At 38.4% G+C, this 18239-nt stretch overlaps 1 protein-coding gene across 1 annotated transcript in view; it reads right to left on the reverse strand.

Moving 5' to 3' along the window:
- The window catches only part of KPNA4 (karyopherin subunit alpha 4), a 30237-nt gene extending 26137 nt beyond the window's left edge, over positions 1 to 4100 (reverse strand). The window contains exon 1 of the mRNA XM_026665809.2: positions 3250 to 4100. Coding sequence (XP_026521594.1) covers positions 3250 to 3318 — 69 coding nt within the window. The 5' untranslated portion in view covers positions 3319 to 4100. The remainder of the gene's footprint in view (positions 1 to 3249) is intronic.
- Positions 4101 to 18239: the final 14139 nt, after the last annotated feature.

Consider the following 18239-nt stretch of genomic DNA (forward strand, 5'->3'; position numbering starts at 1 on the left):
TAATTGCCAGGTTCAGCTGCAGGACAACCTGTGCATGTTGCATGAAATTAAGTTTTGGCAAAAAACAAAAATACATACTTGGACAATATTATTAGTTTCCTGTTTTAGTGTATTCACTAAATTCAAATCATCCTACTACCTCATGTTCCCATTTCTTCAACTTTTGTATGCCAATCACCCTTCAGCAATATTAAGTCTTTTTCTTGCTTAAATTGCTTTTAAGACATCTTGCAATTTGTCATAAAACTGTTTCTTTCACAGCTGTGTTTGAAACAGGAGTATATACTTACGAAATACTGATCTTCACTAGAATTCCAATAGATGTGACTACCATTTAAAGGGATATAACCAAGCACACACTTACAGCTAATTAGTTTAAAACAGCCTAAACCTAATATCCTCCAGATGTGTTGGATTATAATTCCTATCCTTAACCATAGTCATAAAAATAATTTGAAAATAATCAAATTAGAAATAACAGAAAGTAATACCTGCTGTTTATTAGCATGTCTACTGTACTATCATATATAATACATCTATTACCTCGTAAGTCAGATAATGTCACAAAACTGAAAGATGACTTATGAATGATACCTCCTTCATACTAAAGATTCTTTCTATTTGAAATACTAGAATCAAGAAGATTGTTTTCCACAGAAGCAGGAAAGCAGAATTCCCAAGTGCCCTTAAATACTCACCTTTCATTAACCTCCTGCATGGAAAAATAGTCTGGCGGCAAATAGCAAAAGCACAATTTTATTATTAAATATTGTAGTGCTCCTAATTTTCTGCCTTCTGTTGATTCCAACTTAATTTACTCACCCCAATCTTTAGGAATGAACATAGCTGTCTCTTATAAAATTTAGAATGAACAATATACAAGTTAAACTAGTCCCAAGCTTTGGACTGACATCTGCAATGGACAATTTATGTTAGCTTGTGATTTTCAAGCATTTGGTTACCATTGAAGCACAATTCTACACAAAGGTTACATTTAATTAGGAACTGTACAAACATATAAGACATTAAAAAGTTCCATCTCAACAACAGACAAAAATCTCAGAGCTATACCTCAGAGCTCCTGCCACTCCCTCATAGTTACAAAGTACTCGGATGCATTCAGTTCCCATTTGCTAACTTGCTTTTATTACAGATTCCTTTTCATCTAGTAAAATTAAAACATGTTTTTCCCCATTATGTAGATAACAAAACCTTAACAATGGGTGACAGATTAATTCCAACATTTTCTAATTTTAGAATAAAACCTTCCAAAATATACTTTGCAGATGTTCAGCACATCTCATTTGTGAAACAATTTAAAACTCACATAAAATGCTATTAACTATGCACAAAAAATACCAGAATTCACAGCATTTCCTAGCATTATATATCCCGTCTGTGAAGGAGCCCAGAAGCCGAGGGAATTAATATGGCACTACTCATGGAACCAAATTAACTTCATGAAATTATAATTTTCACTAGAGATAAGCAATTACTTATAATCCTCTCTGAAGCAGAGCTGGAGTGAAATATTAGATATGTATTGAAAATAAATTAATACCATATCAAGGTACTTTGTCAGCTAAGCAGGTATACTAAAATAATATTAAATATACAATATAAATTGACCATATTTTCAAAAGATTATTTACCTGCCAGCCATCTGTGAGGCATAAGAGCATATAATCTAAATAATATGCTGTTCAGATGCACGATAAATACTATGCTCTAAAGGAAGTAGATATGGCAGCAAAAATTCATGAAATCCTAGACTGAAGGATAAAGTTTTATGACCATACTATAGCAGATTGTTGCTCATATAATTCTTATTATTCAATACTGGCGTCAACTTTGTTAAAGGAATGTATTTTAGATCATCTTGTGAGGAAAATAAATGAACCTAAATAATTCTGGCCAATCTCAAAAAGATAAGCATGTGCTTAGTACTTGGATAAGACATCAGTAGGAAACCCCAGGACTATTGCCTAGGCACAGAAGTTGAAAAAATATTGCATAAGACCAATTTCATGTTGCTGCTAACAATATAGACATGTATCCAAAGTCACTAGGAGACAATTTATCTTTTATAAATTCTCACCTTTGTAATTAGTAAGATAATTCAAAATTTGAGATAAAAATCTGAGAAACTACAAACTGAGATGATATTCATATAATTTAAAAGAATTTTACTCAAATGAGAAATAACCAAGCTGCTTAGGGTATAGTGCCTTCCATCACTGACCAACCATACCCAAGGGCAGTTTTTGAGCAATCCTGGAAAACTCTGCAATTTATTTATTAGTTTGTTTGTCAAAGTATCTTTACATGCAAAATGACCAGCTAGTGTCATTTCATTTGTTTCCAGGCTGAAGCTACCCTGGGACAGGGAATGCTTGTAAAAAAAGTTAATGGCTTCACAGAACAAGATCCAATATTCAAATTTCACAGCAAGAACACTTGACATTTACGTGTTACTGTAAATGCAACCAAAAGTGAACCAATTTTAAATTTAAAAAAAAAAAAAACCACACAAATCACTTTACTGCAGAACAGGGAAAAAGTATAGTACAAAGTATTTCTTTAAAGAATTTTTTCAACAATGTAGTAGGCAGAAGGCCATTTGTGCAACTGTGTGGCTCCAAATCTGGTTCTCCACGACAAGGTGGAGATCCCGGGGGTGGGGGGGTGGGGGGGGGAGGGAAGGTTGGGAAGAGGAGAAAAACAAGTCATCTGACAGGCCATTTCCACGCCAGGCTGCTGAGGGCGGGGGTGGATGGAGCTTCGGGCATTCGGGCTCCTTCTTTCCACGCCTTCCTATCTTGGGCGTCTAACAAGGCCTTCAACGCCTATCCCAAGTAGAAAAGGCAAGAAGGACAACCTCCCCTTCCTGGCAAGAAAAAAGGAACCTTCCATGCCGCCGCGCCGAAGAGCGGCAGACTAGGCCGCGGCCCTTCCCAGCCCAGGGTGTTGAGTGTCGACGCGTCCCTCGCGAGGAAAGCACAGCGAACCCCACCCTCCTCCTCCTCCTCCTCCCCTCCCGGCGGAGGCTGCGGCCTCGCCTCGAGGCACTTCGAGCAGGCCTATCGGCCCACCGGCCGGCCGGCCCCCTAGCCGCTAACGTGCGGAGATTAGCAGAGACGCCACGGGAAACCGATCTCCGGCCTCCAAACCCGCCGGGACCCTCTTCGGCGCGAGCGGCGCCTCGGCTACGGAGCCTTCTCCTCCTCCTCCTCAGAAAGGGGTGCCTACCTCCAGGTCGCGGCCTTTGTTCTTAAAGTTCTTCAGCCGTTGGTTGTCCAGCTTCTCGTTGTCGGCCATGGCGGGAGGCAGGGAGCGCGGCCTCGCTTCGTCCTCTTTTCTCCCTCCCCGGACCCGGCCGGGCCCTTCTTTCCCGGTTCTACTGTCGTTTCTTCGTCCGTCCCCCACCGGCTTCTCTCAGCACCGCGGCGGGTTGGCTGGCTAACCCCTTACCCCGAGCCGCCTTCGGCTCCGGCCTGTCTTGATGACAAACTAAGAAGCCGGCAACGGCTTCCCTGCCTTGTTCCAGCCGCTCCCGTTGCCTTTTAGGCCTTTCTCAGGGCGGCGGAATGTGCCGGTAGCGAAAGCAAGAGAGCGAGCGAGAGAAAGATGGGGGAGGGGAGGGAAGGGGACGGGCGGGGGGGAAGAGAGCAGGGGAGGAGGTTGTAGCCTCGCTTTCCGATCGAGGGCAACGGCCACGCCTTCCCCCTCTCCAGCGCCACCCCGTGATTGGCTGTTCCTCCGCGGAAGGGCGGGACGCCGGAGCCCTTGGGTGGAGACACATACGCAAATGAAAAAGAAGGCGGAAAGATGGAGCGCTTGGAAGGAAAGGAGAGGTGGAGGGGCTGGCGCGCGCTCGCGGAGCTTTCCATTCCCTTCGTTAAGGGAGAACCACCTGACCGTCTTTCCAACCGGACGGGGTGCCGGGAGTCATTTCAAGAGCACGGGTGACCCCCGAGGGGTCTCGACGTGGACCAAAAAAAAGGTTTCAGTCGCTTAGGCGTGGCAGAAGGACGTTTAATGACGCTCACGCTTCCCTGATGGATTCCTGCCTCCCCCTTCTTTTAGGAAGCAAATGAACTGGGCGGAGTCGGGAGTGCCTGCGACTGTTGCCTCTTCTTCCCTTCTGTCTGGGGGTGGGGGGGACAGTTCAGAAAGCTAGTGGCGGATTAGTAAAGGCGGCGGGTTACGCACGGAAAGTTGGTATTTATTGATACCAGCTTTTGCATTTATTTATAAATGTGTCGATTTTATTCCCCCTATTTTATTCCTAAATGACTTCGGATGGCTTGCGGAATAAATACATAAACATTAAACGTGCACCGTCGGGTGCAACTCAAGAGGGAGTTACGACTTAATGTACAAGTCTTAACAAACTTGAATTAAAGTAGTTTTGAACATTTTCCTCATCTACCTATTGATTTCTTAAAACAATTACTCATTTTTGTATTTAGGAGGCCAGAAGATCAGCATAAGTGGCAATTGTACTGGTAATGTCGGGGCTTTAATATTGTTGCAATAGGGATATTTTCTGGTGCGCATTTTGAAAACTTTCATAGGCCAATGTGGCTTTGTAGTATTATCAAAACTTTATTTTTGGGCCTATTGTGATGCTCAAAACCTGTTTCTCTTACTAGAGATCAGAAATTACAACGGTTCAGAATAAATGCCATTTTGTCATCAAAAAGACAAACTCATACTTTAACTTGAAGCAAAAACTTTAATATTAGTGTTTAGTATATCCATGTAATCTACCGTTGTTCTGAAGTGTAATGAATGTGCCACAGATACTAAGTTCCTTTGCATTCTCCCAACCAAACCCAGAAACAAAATATGAAAAATGCAACTTGTAATTAAACATCATTCTTTTGCCATTCCATTTCACAAATGAGACCTTGATTCTCAAGTTTTTTGCCAATTTTTTCATTGTTAGGTATCTTGGCAACATAGTTGCTCCTAAAAAAATTATAAAAATTGATGACAGATAAATCCACAGATACTTCTTCCCTTTTGCCAATGAATGTAGATGTATATTTCCTATTTTCTAGCATCTCTAGAATCTTGTATAGCCAGTAAGGGGATAAGCAGTGTTGAAATGGAAGGAAATGGAATGCCTGCAATATTTTTTACCTTTAATCTCTTGTGGGATTTATTCAAGTCTTTGTAGAAAAATACCATTCTAGAGAATTAAATAGAAATTTAGCCTATTTTAGATTTATGATAGAAATATATTGGCATTTCCAATATAACATGATTAAATAAAGTGTGTATAGTTTTTCTGTTTGAAACTTAACTTTCCTATTTAGTTTTCTAAACTAATTCTTAGAATAGCTTTGTGTGTCAGCCATATATTCATCACATAGAAATAATGTAATAATATAAACCAGTCCAATCCAATCTATAGGATGTGTCTTTGTAAAACATCCATCCAGAGTGTCTTTGGTAGAAAGCTTTTTTCAGAGAGCCAATGGCAAGCATCAGCTAGAAGGCATGCACGAAAAAAAAAGTACTTTGACTTCAACCTACTCGGCCATAACAAAAAGAACTTTGTTTTCCTCTGCTTAGCCATACATTATTTATAATGTGTCTGAATTAAGGATTACTTTACAACTTACTGTTAATATATACATTCTAATTAAACATGTTTACATCTCTGGAATTAATAATTGCCGTGTTGCTATTTGTGCAGTTTTATCGTTGACTTAATTTTGGATGTACAGTAACATTTATTAAAATCTGGAAATACCAATGAAAGATGGAAGAAATAAAAGCTTCCATGCAAGATATTTAATCTCACATTTTTCCAGTTTTGATGAAAGGAGGCAGGAATTTGTATCATTGTATCCATAGAGAAGCCAGTTGAAAAACACTTGTTATATTTAGAAACAATCTAGAATTCAATTTTAGCAACAATATTTAATAAATATATAAAATATATGTCTTTAATAAATAATATGTATTAATATAATATTAAATGCTAATTAAGATTTAAATAGTATTTAAATAATATAAGTAGATATCTTGGCCTTCTTTCTGAACATTCATGATAGCCTTCTGCATGTGTATGAGGTAAAGGTAAAGGTTCCCCTTGCATATACATGCTAGTTGTTGGCTCTAGGGGGTGGTGCTCATCTCCGTTACAAAGCCAATGAGCCAACGCTGTCCGAAGACATCTCCGTGGTCATGTGGCCGGCATGACTAAACGCCAAAGGTGCACAGAATGCTGTTACCTTCCCACTAGAGTGGTCCCTATTTTCTACTTGCATTTTTACATGCTTTCAAACTGTTAGGTTGGCAGAAGCTGGGACAAGTAACGGGAGCTTAGTCAGTTACGTGATGCTAGGGATTTGAACTGTCGAACTGCCGACCTTTCTGATTGACGAGTTCAGCGTCTTAGCCACTGAGCCACTGTATCCCCAATGTGTATAGAAACATCTAATTGACAATAATTACCAATGATCAAACAATTACCTTTTGCTAATATTATTGTTATTGTTTTAATGTGTTGTTAGCTGTCCAGAATCATATTTGCAAGATTGGCAGCCATATAAATCAATTGATTAAATAAAAAACTCTCAGCACATAATTATATATATGAACACTATCTTGTATTCTTGTCATTCCAGAACTGTATATGGTAATAAGCTGGTAAATTTTGATTGCAAAAGATTTAAAAACAACACCTTAATTCAAACAATGCAGAACAGAGGGTCAAATCACATGGATATGGCCACTATCTTTTGACTTTTTATTCATCTATGGACATTCCTGATGCAGAAAATAATGTAATTGAATTTCACAGTGTTAATCAGAATGTATAATAAATCTGAACTATTTTATTATTTTGTAGCCTGTACTATTATACTATGAATGTAAAACAATCAAGCATATCACATCTTTACCAGTTCAGTACAAAACATTTACCATTTTAAGTGTGTAAATGATCTTTAGAGCAAAGAAGTTCAATAATTTTGGGTAATATTGCAGCTGTTACATACCTATCTGCCAGTGAAATAGAAAATTTGCCTGTGGAAGAAATTACAGCATTGAAATATATTAACTGCCCACTCTTTCTAGAGTTTTGTTGCGCCCAGGATTAATGGTTTCATTTATACTTCTTTTCAATTGAGCACTCAAGACAATAAAATTAAAAATCTAAAAATATTTGTCTCACCTGAAAGTCATTTCACCAATAAAAAGCAACCACTAAAACCAATGTTCTAAAAAGAAAATAAAAAAGAAATTAAACTTAATACTAAAATTAACAATTAAAAGATATATGACTACAAATTTTCTTAAGCACCAAAGAGTTAGCCAAACACTATTCCTGAGGAAATGTATTCATTAGCTCAGCAGCAACCCAAAAGAAAAATGTGAGTGAATCTCTTAACAAAGAACATCTTCAAAAGGCGCTTTTGCACACCAAAATGATCAGGCAGATTTCTAACCAGTTTGTTGGCCCTATATCTAAAGTCTTCAACTGGTAGTCCTCCACTTACAACCACAATTGGGGCAAACTTCCATCACTAAGTGATACGGTCTTTATGTGAATCACACCCAATTTTAGGACTGTTTTGCCCTTGCCATTAAGTAAATCGCTGGTTGTTGAGCAAATCAGACAATTAAGTGAACACAGATTTCCCTCCCCCCGCTTGACTTTGTGGTTGGAAAGCCTCTGGGAAAGTTGCAAATGGTGATCACATGATCCCAGGATACTGCAATTATAAATATATGCTAGTTTCCAGGAACCCAAATATCGATCACAGAATTTGTGATGGCAATAATTGTGATGAACAGTCATAAGCCACTAACTTTAACTTAGAATAACTTTATTGTCAATTTGAATATACACTATTGGCACACATTAAAATGAAATTTCGTTGCATAGGGCTCTCAAAGGGTTACCACCTACAATATACACTACATAAACATGACTAGCTAACTAAAAAAGTATGCATATACCCACATATATAACACAGAGAAACAACAGTCTAGTTTGGATGTACATGTACATGGCGAGAAAAACGAATCTTGCAAGTTTACCAGATGGATGGCATAGGAACAAAGCTGTTACAGAATCTGGTAGTCCTGCTAGAAATACTTGGAAATCTCCTCCTAGAGGGGAGCAACAGAAACAGACTGTAAAGTGGGCCTGTGGAGTCTTTAACAATGCTTTGAGCTCTAAGCATACAGCGCTTATAAGCAGTATCCTGAATAACAGGAAGCGAATTATCTCGGCTGTCCTTACCACTCTCTGTATGGACTTTCTATCTGAGGCACTGCTGCCACCAAACCAAACAGTGCAGCAGTTTGTTAAAACACTCTTAATTGTAACTCTGTAAAAAGTGGCCGGAACACAAGGAGAAAGATGTGCTCTTTTCATCTGACATAGGAAACGCAAACACTGGTTTGCACGCTTCACTGAGGATGATATGCGGAGAGACCAATTCAGATTGTTAGTTATCTGCACCCCCAGATACTTAATACTGTTGACCACCTCTCCAGCTGCATCTATCTATACTCTATATAGCATCACTGCAAGTTTGAGCAGTCATTAAGCAAATGTTCATAAGGTGAGCACTTCCTGGAAGGAAGTTTGTTTAGGGAACTTTTTAGGTATAAAGAAGTATCTGACCACCTGTGGTTTATAAGTGCCATTGGACACAATGATCATTTTTGGGAGTCAGTACCAGGGGTGGGATTCTACCAGTTCTGTCCACTTTGTAAAATCGGTTGCTCTGAAAAGCAGCAAACAGAGAGCATACATAGAACCGGTTCTGTGTTTGCTGCTGTTTGGCCCACCTGCCCGCCCGGGCTCTTATCTGACCTTTATTTCCTGCATTTTCAACCACAGCTACTTTGCGCGATACAGCTGCGGTTGAAAAAGCAGGAAAAAAGTGCTTTTTCAACCGCTGCGCATTCGCGAGCAGTGCTGCTCAGCTGTACAGGCAGCTAGATGATATACACGCGCACGCAAAATGTAAAATCACTGAACTGGTAGTTACACCGGTCGGATCCCACCTCTGGTCAGTACTAGGCCATAATATCCAGACTCAATACCAACCAAGAACTTTTTAATTTACATTTTTCTACAAGACCAGATTCTGACAACAGCACTGGGAATAGAAACCAGAGCTACATTTAGCATATATTTTATATAGCATAATACTTATTTGTATTTGGATTCTCACACAGTCTTGAAACAAAGTTTGCTTAAACGGGGTGTGTTGAATCATGCTGTATCAACAATAGGCAAGCCACAATGTGGCATAGGACAAAACATTAGCCTACTCTTAGCTTCTTATGTATGCATTTATTTTAAGGACTTATTATTAAAAGAAATAGTCAAGTTGCCAAATGTACTATGTTTGGTTAAACATAGTACGTATGCCGTGAGCAGTAAACAAAGTTTTGAAGTGGACTTTCATTTTCTTTCTCAAGTCACTGGTCACAAGAACTGATGGCGCTGATAAAATTATGTTGCTGCAAATGTGAATTGAGACAGAAAAATAATCAGGGAGCAAGCGATGACAATGAATTTGCTATTCAGCAGCAAAAGCAAGTCCAGGCAAATTTCAGGAAAATAATTTCTCCTTTTTGTTTATATTATTTATACAGGTTTGAGGAGTGCTTTAGTTACCTTGATCATCAGCATCAACCGTTGCTATCACTATATCTTTACACACACAAAAAGCTATACAGTTGTTTTGAGTTTTGTTCCTTCCCCCTCCCTCCAATATTACAGGAGTGGATTACTCAGCTTGGTGAGTCATAGTGGTAAAGACTGTAATTATTATTTGCTACACTTCAGCTTTGATGAGTACTTCCAATATTTATCAAACTTTCAGTTTTGCATTCTAAATTCTGTGGCATGCTGACCTTCATGGGGCAGTTTCTCAGCCTTGTTCTCCCCACTCCTTCCGTTTACCTCAGTGCTACACTGCAGTCAATTCTTGAAATTCTGTTACTCTTGTTTTCTTAAGAAAAGCATTCTATGCAAAGGTGCTGCAGAGAAAGAAAAAAAAAAAGAAGTTTTTCTTTAGTATTCTGCAGTTACAAGTAGATTTCACTACTTGAGAATTCTTACTGGTTTTGTTACCATTGTTTTATTTAATCAATTTATCTGTCTGTCTTGCTGTAGGGTACTGCTATCTCCAGAAAACAATCTAAGCTATCATATCATCATTGCAGCAATATAATTAGCAAGCATGAAAATCAAATAAAAGATAAAAAAGCAAATTAATAAAGAACAGTACATGTTCAAAAGCCTGATCTGAAAAAAAATAGTACTCTCATTATCTTGCAGGTATTAAGCATGATTAAAATTCAGTGATACTTTAAAGGCTGGGTCTGGCCTTTAAGCCATATATTCAACATCTCTAAGAAAATTCAAAATATTTGAACAGGAACTCCTGCAACAAATATTGTAGAGGACTGTTTTTCAGAAACAGCAGATGGTAATATAGGTAGTCCTCAACTTACAACCACAATTGAGCCCAACATTTCTGCTGCTAAATGAAACAGTTGTTAAGTGAGTTTTCCCCTTTTTTACAACCTTTCTTGACACAGTTGTTAAATGAATCACTGCAGTTGTTAAATTAGTAATTCAATTGTTACATGAGTCTGTGCTTGTCAGAAGATTGCAAAAGGTGATCACGTAACCCTGGGACACCGCAACTGTCATAAATATGAACCAGTTGCTAAGTATTTGAATTTTGATCTCATGACCATGGGGTTGCTGCAAAGGTTGTAAGAGTGAAAACCAGTCATATGTCACTTTTTTCAGTGCTGTTGGTAACTTCAAATGGTCACTAAACTAATGGTTGTAAGTCAAGAAGTACCTGTATCTAGCAAAATTTGATCTTGGAAAACAATGGGGTTGGACATAGAAAGCGGACATAGAAAGCATCCATCGCTTCTTGTGCTTTGGAGAATAGAATTGAAAACTTTGTGACCACTCTTTATGACAACTCCTTTGATATTGGAACACTGGTATCATGTCACTCCAAGTCCTTCTTTTCATTAAATTAATGTAGAGAGACTGTAGATTGGACTGGGAAGTTCTAAAATGTTTCTGGAAGAAGGTGATAACAAAGCACTTTTTTCTATTTTTGCAACAAAAACAAAATCATTTGGACACGAGGGGTTATGCCTGATAAGAGGAAAGCTAAATATATCTATTCTTTTTCTAAATAACCACTGAAATTCAAATTGATTTTGAAACAAGCAGCATTCGTCTGATGTTTGAATTAATAGACATAATTTCTCAGTGTATCCTGCAGAGTATATTTTCAATAATCATTAAAATTACTATTTTTTTTTAAAAAAAAATACTAATTAAAATGTCATCTTTTAAAACTTATTAGGTTTCTTTTTGCTTGTTTCTAACCAATGAACCACCAGATGGTGCTCTTTTGAAAGGCTTTAACTGACTTGAATTAACACTCAAGTATCTTTGTATTCTTAATTGTAATGTTGTAGTGAATGTGTTTTCTGGACGTAGAACTTTATGGGGACAAAATAAGATTGATGATGCCCTAGGGGAAGCCATTGGACATATTTGAATGTGTAATTTTGTTGTTCTTGTTATTAAAGGGATTTAAAGTACCCCATTGAGGCTATCAAATGATGTTTGAAGAGATGGAATGGTATATTCTGTAAAAGAGAACAGCTGGCTGGAACCCAAAACAGGAATGAATATTGTACTGGGATTGAAGTCTCCCCTGGGCTTTTTAAATCCTTTCCCTATATTCCAAATATCTCTTATGTTCCATCGGAGTTTTCATAATATGCTTTGGTCCCAACTATATTAATATAATTTTCTTTCAGTTTTGAGCCAGGCTATAGTTCCTATTACTTCTAACTTCACTATGGAAAGTACCTTAAATGGGACACCAAAGAATATACCACTGGCCAGCTGAATAATATAACAAAACAGGATCCAATCACTGTCCCACTTCCCAAGATTCCCATTGGATGCTTTTGAAAATTGAGATCCAGTTTGGTCTAGTGATTAAGACACCAGACTAGAAACTAGCTTGGGAGTTTTAATCTTGCATCAGACATGAGAGCCAACTGAGTGACTTTGGGCCAATCACTCTTTCAGCCTAACTCATCACACAGAGTTGTGGTGAGGAAAATAAGAGGAAGAAAGTATATTAGTATGTTTGTTATCTTTGTATAATAATAATAATAATAATAATAATAATAATAATAATAATAATAATAATAATAATAATAATAATAATAATAATAATAGTAATGGCATGATAAAAATAAATAAATAAAAACATTTATGCATTCACAATTTAAAACATCAGAGATATGATGGCACCAAGCTTCCTGCACTGAGAATGGGAAGAGACAAAAGCCAAGATGAGGGAAGATTTCCTATGGTCCAGAAATTTCCTTGCCCTCATGTTTTGTAGAACTCCAACCCTTCTAATGGAAACTGGATGCAGAGTGCTTCTTGGTAAACCATGGCCAAGCCCCAACGAAATTAACTCAGTTAATTGGCAGAGAGAATCAAGACCATGAAACCAGTCCTGGGACTTGCTCTCTTCCTTGCTCAAAGCAGTGACACAAAATGTGGCATTTTATCTTCTAACTGATAGAACAATTCAGTCTTGCTTCAAATTGAAAACTATTCGTATAGTTCTCTTCATAGGTTTTAGTGCAATATTTTTAATTGCCATTTGAGAGATGGAGATGATATCACTGCAGAGATGCCAATTTGTAAAGTGTGTCCATGTAATCTCAATCAGCCCAAAGGCCTTGGTGCTCTCCTAGGTTGGGTATCTTGATCAGAATGTGACTGGTCCAAAAACCTGATTTGGTTTCTGAATTGTTGCTTTCCTGCAGACATTTTCTGGAGGAGCTTCTCTTTATGGAAAATCCATTCCCAACAGATAGAAGATTTGTGCTCTCGCTCCTGGTGAGAGCTTCTGAAAATGTGGCTTCAGCACCCGAGGTGTTAATAGTCAGAAGAAGCCAGGATCTTGATGCTAAACTTTGCTATGCTTTACAGATTGACAAATTGTTATGGTTTACATTATTATGTTGGATTTTGATTATTTGAGTACTGTATTATTAATATACTATTTTATTGCTTGTGAGTTGCTAAGAGTTGAAATAATTGAAACAACATAAAAGCATTTATAATGAATAACATCTGAGAATATTTTCAAAATCAGTAGATCAACATATGTCTTAAGCAATAAAGCCATAAATGTCAAAGCACTTATTTTAATCATACCACATATTATAATGTTGAAGTTATAAAATGCCTATCAGATGATATCGGACATTTTCTGCAAAAAGCAATTTATTATGGCAAAAAAGCTTTTATGAATTGCAATCTTCTTCACTGGATGCATGGCTTACTATCTATCCTAAGAGTTGATAAAGGCCTAGTTATATGTTAGTATGTTGGGTGATTACAGCCACTGCAATTTGAAAACCCTGTTTCATGTCTTAGTTAGTTTAGTAATGATTTATGTAACAAAACAGGACTTTAAATGCATGGGCCTATTCTAGATTGGTGGTAGGGATTATAAGAGAGAAAAACTGAATGTTGGAACCATCGACTAGTATAACTACCTATATAATGGTTAGTCCCACTTGATAAAATGTGTCCATGAAAGAGACTTAATGCAAGATGGTTTAATGACATCAGCAAGTATTGTAGGACCAATCAGCAAAAGAAAGCTTAGGACCATATAGGTTGGAAACATGTGGAAGAGGCTGTCATCCTGCAATGGATAGACAACGGCTAAAATTATGATGATGATGAATGGTTAGTCACACGATAAAAATGTGACACAGACATTCTTATAAGGTAAGGTAAAGGTTCCCCTTGCACATACATGCTAGTCGTTTCTTGCTCTAGGGGGCGGTGCTCATCTTTGTTACAAAGCCGAAGAGCCAGTGCTGTCCAAAGACATCTCCGTGGTCATGTGGCTGGCATGACTAAATGCCGAAGGCGCACGGAATGCTGTTACCTTCCCACCAAAGGGGTCCCTATTTTTCTACTTGCATTTTTACATGCTTTCGAGCTGCTAGGTTGGCAGAAGCTGGGACAAGTAAAGGGAGCTCACTCAGTTACACGGTGCTAGGGATTTGAACCGCCGAACTGCCGACCTTTCTGATCGACAAGCTCAATATCTTAGCCACTGAGCTACTGCGTCCCTCTTATATGGACAGGCTAATTATTACATGCCATGTGACCAAAGTATGGGGCCACATATATGTCAATCATATTTTAATATGCAAGTTGTACAAATGAAGACATATAATAAGAAATATAGGAGGGTGGGATTAAAAATAATTAAATAGTGCAGCAGTGAAGACTTGATTAATTCTTGTCTCAGCTTGTGCTCTAAGGACTTCTTTCCTTTTTGAACCCAGATTTGATTTGGAGAGGAAGAGAAGCCGTTGCACAACCAACAGGACAGAAAATGGTGGAAAATAAAATGAGAGTTTGATGCTGTTTTTGTTCTGTTTTGTTATTAAAATACCTTATTCATCTAAAAGGAAGATGATCTTGGATTCAGGGAACAAACAGGAGAGAGAAGAAGAAGGAACTGAGGCAAGATAAGAGGACAAAACGCAGCAGAAAAAAAATGCCAAAAGTTGCAAAATGAAAAGATGAGTACAGAGCAATGTCTATTAAATTATTGTTCTATTGTAGAAATGTATTAAAATCAGTGGAGGATGAAATCACCACTGTTTTGTGTATCTAAGATTTCTACGGTTATACAGTTAACAATCATACTAGTCTGTAACGGATTTTTATTTATTTATTTATTTTGCAGATGCTCCTTGGATTTATATATGACATTCCCATCTTTTTGAATTCCCTTTTCTCGCCAGTTCTGATGGGACTTACCTCCACTTAACCAATACTGATTGATCCATTCAGAACATTTTGCTTTCTTCTTCCAGAATTGTGGAATCACATACAGTCTATTATACAGGGTATCCCAAAAGTCTCAGTTAGTTTATGTGTCTAATGTGAGTATACAGATGTATAGAAGAAAACAACATTGAGGTTATATATTTTGAGTTCAGTTTTAACAATACAGCATAGATAAATTCATGTCACTTAGAAATTTGGAACCCAAAAGTAGCATGTGAATCGGATGCAGTGAAATCCTTAAGCCATGTTTTATTATACCACTTTTTCTATAGATATATTAATACGTTGCTCCCTTTTAGTGGATTTTGCAGGACATATGGAGTTTTAGATATATATATTCAACTCTTGCTGGTTGATCAGTACAATCTTGCATCTCTGGCACTGACCAAATTCTGCTTTGTTGCCTTTAAGACCTGAAGCCAAATTTCGACTTAGGAACAGTCCCTGGGTAAAATATTTAATTGCTTCCTATTTTTCATTTTAAACAATAATGCAAAACCATGTTGTTATTTCATTTTGTGTCTCTTTCTGTATTTTATTGATTTATTAATTCTTTTATACATCAATTCAACATATCTCACATGTATGACTCTGTGATCTATATACCTAATGTAAATGTCTCTTTTGCACTATGGCATGAAAAGGATCATAAGCAATAAAAGTTTCAGATGTTTTTTTTTAATTCAGAAAGATGTTGCTTTGTAAAACACAGTTGTGAAAGGCCCAAGATGTCTGACAATATTATTATCACACTCACAGTTGGGGCCGAAAAAGGTCACAGAGTCAGAAAAAATGTTGTGAAGTTCCTTTTAATATCTTTTGGGAAAGGAGAGGTGATATTTGTTCCCTAGAAGTAGTTAGATGACCTTTCTTAAATATTGAAAATGGGACCAAACCAGTTCTCCTTGCCTTTCTTCCAAGATGTTTTGATCTGGGGATCTGAATATGGAATGGATGAAAAGGTGTATCTTTTAACCTAGTCTGTGGGGGCAGGAGAAACTGACTTTCAACTCAGTATATTAGAAAAGGTTACAGGCGCCTTTTTCAGGAGGTGTCATGGAAACAGTAGTCTCTTTGATTTGATTCTTTTGATCTGTGACCCTCCAAATATTAAGTTTTAATGTCCAGTGCCACTGGTTGCTATGGTGGCAACAGCATTTGCATTGTTATAGCATCATGCTATAAGCTCCCCATGCATGTGATGTCACAATGCACATAGAAAAAGGTGGGGCTCATGTTGCTGGCCAGTGGTAGAATGTGTTGAGTTTTGAAGTTCTACAACCTTTGGAGATCCATTGTTTCCCACTCCTGGGGTGGGGGAAGAAAAAAAGATTCATCACCCATGGTCAAAGCTTATACAATGGGTTAAGGTTTCCATCATGAGTATGGATACACTGACATTTCTCTTTTTAATGTTGCCATAGCATTGCTTCATCACCATAGCAATCGCTTTTTGGGTATCGTACATGTCCTTTAATCATACTTAACTCTTCCCCATCATAATATCCTCTGATATAATTTCCTTGGCTTTAACTTCGTTGGGCATATTGCCATGATGATTAGCATTGTTAGTCAGAATTTTGAAATCTTTTTCAAATCTGATTAATATTACACCATAATTATAATACAACACGTTAAATCTGAGAAAATGTTATTTGTGCAGTAACCTTATGGGGCACGGTAACCTGTAAGTGATATACATGCACCTAACAATTCTCACTCTGAAGTATTTTAAATGCATGTTGTAGCACAGTTACTTTCAGTAATATAGGTATGCCTCAACTTATTGCTACTCGAGCAAACTCATTTCAGTTGTAAATTGTGTTGGTTGTACAGTGGATCATCATATGAACAACTGAATTTTATGTCCTTTTTGCAGTGGTTGTTAAGTGAATCACCATGGCCATTAAGTAAATTTGAATCATTAAAGCAAAACCATTGTTTGCTATGGAGCACTTTTACTGAAATTGAGAAGTAAATACAATTTTATAGAAAAAATGCCTCAAATTGTGATCCCCTGCAATCTCAGTGCAACTGCAAACTCAATGCAATGTACATATGCTGTTGTCAGAATAAATATCAGACGACCCCAAGATTCCTGCTGCATTTCTGCTTCCTGAGCCAGCCGCTCTTCTTCGTCCCCTCAGATAGCCCTATTCCCCCCCCACCCCCGCCTTGATTTCCCACTGCAACCATTTGGATCACAGGAGGGTTGCTAAAGAAGCTTTTGTCTTCTCCTGTCCCACTCTTTCAAACTTCTCTCTGCAGCCCTGGAAATCGTCTCCTGGAGACTCCATCCCAGCTCCAACCCTGCTTAGTTTCCATCCTAGACAAGCCCCCTCCCAGGTGCGCTCTGGGAATCCAAGGCTTGTTTTCTCCCCCCCCCATCTCTGACTTGAGCAGAGCAGGCACTGGGGGGGGGGGCAGGGAGGGGGCAGAGTGGAGGGGCTCCTGGGTTTTTTGCCTGAGCTGGGTGAAGATCATCCTGGTGGCCCCAAAGGGTGGTCTTTCAGATTGCTTTAATGATTAACAGGACACTTCCCTGAACCCCCAACTCCCTCCAGTGGGGAGGACGGCGTCTTGCTGGGCCCGGGAGAGATGATGGCTGCGTTGCAGGGAAGAAACCCCCCCCAAAAGCCCCTTGGGGGTAAATGAATGAATAAACTCAAAGGGTCTTGGGACAACCCCCCCCCAGGTAAATTGCACCAACAAAAGACAGGTGGCGGAAGAGCAGGGACCTTCAGATTCAGAAACTTGGTTAAGCACAAGCTGCTACTTCTTCCCTCCCTGCCCTCATTTCACGTTGCCTTTGATCACAAAGCAGATCTTAATGATAAACAACCCTTTTGTAACTTACCAACTGCATACCAACTCTGCCTTCGGGGAGCTTTCGTCGGCCGATAGAAGCGGCCTCGTGGCGAGGTACGTGCGTATGGACCGCTCTAGGTGGGGGAGGAAATTAAGTCACCCCAAAAAAGGTGGCCTAGCCGTTTTTTGGGGGGTCAAAAAAAAAAATAAGGCCAGACCTTATTTTGTGAGAAACACGATAGTAGCGTACCAATGGCATAGGGTGTTGTCTAATCATTTCCAATTACTTATAACTGTTACATTAATCATAGCATAACTGTTGGATGCAAAATGGATGACATGTACAGAAACACACACACACACACACACTGAACCATTTATACGGTGACTGATTTTATTCTTTCTGCAGTTTCATACTTCAGGATTTAATTATATTTCTTTCCTTAGAGCAACAGAATATTTTGAAGGCCAATAGAAATGAGCGATTGGCCCGAAG

This window comes from Notechis scutatus, chromosome 4, assembly GCF_049901735.1.
Source record: "Notechis scutatus isolate UNSWTSFEM ecotype Mainland chromosome 4, rNotScu1.2, whole genome shotgun sequence".
Classification (NCBI taxonomy): Eukaryota; Metazoa; Chordata; class Lepidosauria; order Squamata; family Elapidae; genus Notechis; species Notechis scutatus.